Consider the following 4,067-nt stretch of genomic DNA (forward strand, 5'->3'; position numbering starts at 1 on the left):
AAATAAAAAAAAAAAAAAAAAAAAAAAAAAAAAAAAAAAAAAAAAAAAAAAAAAAAAAAAAAAAAAAAAAACAAAAAAAAAAAAAAAAAAAAAAAAAAAAAAAAAAAAAAAAATAATAAAAAAAACAAAATAAATAAAAAAAAAAAAAAAAAACAAAAAGAAAAAAAAAAAAAAAATTAAAAAAAAAAGAAATAAAAAAAACAAATAAAAAAAAAAAAAAAGAAAAAAAAAAAAAAAAAAAAAAAAAAAAAAAAACAAAAAGAAAAATCAAAAAAAAAAAAAAACAAAAAAAACTGAAAAAAAAAAAAAAAAAACAAAAAAAAAAAAAAAAAAAAAAAAAAAATAAAAAAAAAAAAAAAAAAATAAAATAAAAAAAAAAAAAAAACGAAAAAAAAAAAAAAAAAAAAAAAAAAAAAAAAAAAAAAAAAAAAAAAAAAAAAAAAAAAAAAAAAGAAGAATGTGTCCTTAACTGAACATTGCCTAGTTAAATAAAGGTGTAAAATAAATAAAATAAAATAAAAATAAGATTTGGCCACAACCGGTGTCCAAAAATACCGATAACGATTGGTACAAAAGGTGTTGATATGAGCCATGACCAGCCTTTCAAAGCACTTCATGGCTACAGACGTGAGTGCTACGGGTCAGTGGTCATTTAGGCAGGTTAACTTAGTGTTCTTGGGCACAGGGACTACGGTGGCCTGCTTAAAACATGTTGGTATTACAGACTCAGACAGGGAGAGGTTGAAAATGTCAGTGAAGACACYTGCCAGTTGGACAGCGCATGCTCTCAGTACACGTCCTGGTAATCCGTTTGGCCCTGCGGCCTTGTGAATGTTGACCTGTTTAAAGGTCTTACATCGGCTGCGGAGAGTGATCACACAGTCTTCCGGAACAGCWGGTGCTCTTATTTATGTTTCAGACKTGCCTAGTTAAATAAAGGTTAAATAAAAAACCTTACCACGTTGGGGGCCCTTTGGTGAGCGTTGCCGTCCAGACTATGTTTCTGCAGATGCTCGATCAGTGAAACCATGCATGGTTGCGAGGTGGTGGGCAGTGTTGAGGGGAAGGGGTGTGTCCCTCTATCTGTTCTTCCGTCTAATTGTGACTGGCAGAGCTTCTCTGGCACCKCCACTCCTCCTCTGGGCCAGGTTGCCCTGCCCAGTCTCACTGGGACATGGTCATCACTGTAGTCAGCTCACCTGAAGGGTAAAGTCCGACAGCAGGACGGATCAGTGTTACCAAAAGGAAATGACAGGGCAGGGGTTTTCAAATAGAGGTGATACCGCTCAAATGGGAAAGCTGTTAATGTTTTAGGACATTTGTAATCACATTTTCATGTTCTGTATAGTTTGCCATATTGCCTTTTGGYAACCCATCACTTTCTCTATCTTACAGAGTAGACAAATTAAGCCTAGATGTCAAAATGGGGTCTTTTCCAGACCTGACATAASTTTAACACGTCTTTAGATGCTCAACCACTGACCAAACGTGCTCACTGAGGTGTTCAGACACACCATCTCTGAATGCAGAAAYAATGGTGACAGGTGCCTGGGGAACGCAAGTACGATGACTCAAGGGGCCTGTTTCCCAGAGATGGCCTTCCTGATCCCACTCGGGGGGTTATTGAATACCTACTCAAGATCACGAGGCACATGTCTGACAACCAGAAAATGTAAYCAAAAACGAACACCTCAACCAGTAACCTTAATTATGGCTACGTGAATTTGAAAAGGGTGCATACTGACGTCCAATCTGGCAAAGTACCAAGCATGTCATGATCGATCATGAACTGGCATGCTCTTCACTCAATAACAATATTTGCAACGGAACAGATTGAGAAAAAGCTTCTTAGCTAGCTAATGTTTGGTAGCTACCATTTTGATAAGGACATTTGGAAAGCCAGAATGATGGCTACATAACTAGTTTATATCAAATGATGGTATCCTTGCTGTCCATTACAAACCTTTCAAATGAGCAATGTGTGGTAGCGAGCTATTCATTCACAATTATTATATCATATTTTTTAAGGTCGGTCTAAACCCCTTTACAGAATATGAAGCCTTCACTTAGTTAGCTCAGTCAAGATGACTAACGTTAGAAATAGCAAGCCGCACTGACATATGATGCTAACTAGCTCGGTTAGCTAACGCAAATCGTAATTTGTATGGTTAGCAAGGAAGCTAGCTTAGCGTACATCCCTTTAACCGATTATGCAGACTTGCGGACACATCCACACAAAAACATARTTTGTTAGTCTGTAATAAACAAATGAATTATTACCCCCTACCCGATTAGATCACTAGCTGTCGAGGCTCGCTAGCTATTATTTCATGCATTTCTTGCTACAGCCTTGGACCGCTGTGCCATGTCTAGGACGCGTGYTTGCAAAACACGGCCATGCATTTTATAATGCAGTGAGACATTTCAGATAAATAAAACTGCTATCAATAACTTTTCTTTGTAACGGCTACTCGATTAAAATGTCGTTCTTACCTCGACCAACACCACCGGACATCAGGCCTTACAAGGGTTAAACGCTGCTCGTGAAGGATAAACCAATTTGGAGCCTGTGCAGCACGCGACTGGCAGCCAGGTTAGTATCTGTGTTTCCGATATTATTGACCTATTAAAAAGCATAACATGTACCAGAACCTTGGTTGATTACAATATCTGGAACATAAAATTAACGTCATAATCAACGTACCATTGAAATATACAAGACATATCAATCTTAGACAAAATAGCACAGCGTACAATTCAGTCGTCCATTTAAAATAAATTAAAACGTTCAAACCTGTGAGCGAATTGAATGTATAAATAGGGGGCGCCCAAGCAGTGGGCGCATTCGATGATAATTCAAACAAAAGATTGAAGTAGCTGACGTGCAATAGTGTATAATTTTAAAAGAGCAGACAAAAACATTTTTTTAAAGGATGTCAAATCGCAAGATTTCATTAATTGTTGAAAATGGCACACCTTTGACTGAACTGACGTAAGGTTATTAGATGGCTATAAAGTGTGGTACTTGTWGTTCGCTACTCATATTCGGATCAATTGTTTACTTGACAAATTGATAGGCCCTGGAACCATTTTAAAGTCACGCCTTAACACTGGAATATGTCACATATATATATATATATATATGAAATCATCCTACCGTACGACGTATTGGTGAGGCAAGTACAAGAAATCGCATATACCGTTATCTGGTGGATGCTTTGAATACTGCAGTTAGCGTTGCATGTTGGACGGGCCAAATGAAAGCGCAAAACGTTAAGACCTCCGCGCTATCCCCCCAATCCCGGAGACCCATTAAGTCAGGAAAGCTAACTTCGCGGACATTGCCTACATTTCAAATTAACATTGGATAAATCTCCTGAGAATTGTGTGTGGAAAAAGTCCAATCTTTATTCATTTCGATTCGCATCAGTACTCCGGTTGTAACAAATGACAAGTCAGAAAAACAAAATAAGAAACCAACAAAACAAAGTGATAGCATCAACATTCTGTTTTTAGAAAAACAGTGAGGTAGGTAGGAGAGATGAGACAGGCTCTACTGTCTAATGCTGAGAGTCAGCTGGGTCGCAGACTGGCGAACATGGTGAAGTGGCTAGTGGGCCAAAAGCAACAWAGCCAAATATGACGTCTTTACTCTTTAGAAAGAAAACAGAATTGGGAGGGAAGAGTGTTAGAGGGCTGGGCCATGAAGAAAACCTAACAAATAAATGTAATTGGGACAAGAAAATAAAGTTAAAAATTTTTTAGAATTATACTGGGTCCAAATAAACATCTAGGTAAACTATKTTTTTATTCACMTTTATTTAACCAGATAGGCAAGTTGAGAACAAGTTCTCATTTACAATTACGACCTGGCCAAGATAAAGCAAAGCAGTTCGACACATACAACAACACAGAGTTACACATGGAGTAAAACAAACATACAGTCAATAATACAGTAGAAAAACAAGTCTATATACAATGTGAGGTGAGATAAGGGAGGTGAAGGCAAAAAAAAAAGCCATGGTGGCAAAATAAATACAATATAGCAAGTAAAACACTGGAATGGT

The 4,067-nt window shown here is 36.8% G+C and overlaps 1 protein-coding gene across 1 annotated transcript in view; it reads right to left on the reverse strand.

Moving 5' to 3' along the window:
* LOC111981164 (protein FAM53C) overlaps positions 1 to 3,080 on the reverse strand; it is a 28,076-nt gene extending 24,996 nt beyond the window's left edge. Inside the window, exons 1-3 of the mRNA XM_024012328.2 lie at positions 2,795 to 3,080; positions 2,494 to 2,623; positions 959 to 1,199 (exon numbers count right to left, since the gene is read on the reverse strand). Of these exons, the coding sequence (XP_023868096.1) occupies positions 959 to 1,030 (72 nt within the window). The 5' untranslated portion in view covers positions 1,031 to 1,199; positions 2,494 to 2,623; positions 2,795 to 3,080. The remainder of the gene's footprint in view (positions 1 to 958; positions 1,200 to 2,493; positions 2,624 to 2,794) is intronic.
* Between the last annotated feature and the right edge of the window lie 987 nt (positions 3,081 to 4,067).

Source organism: Salvelinus sp. IW2-2015, linkage group LG20 (genome assembly GCF_002910315.2).
Source record: "Salvelinus sp. IW2-2015 linkage group LG20, ASM291031v2, whole genome shotgun sequence".
NCBI classification, from domain to species: domain Eukaryota; kingdom Metazoa; phylum Chordata; class Actinopteri; order Salmoniformes; family Salmonidae; genus Salvelinus; species Salvelinus sp. IW2-2015.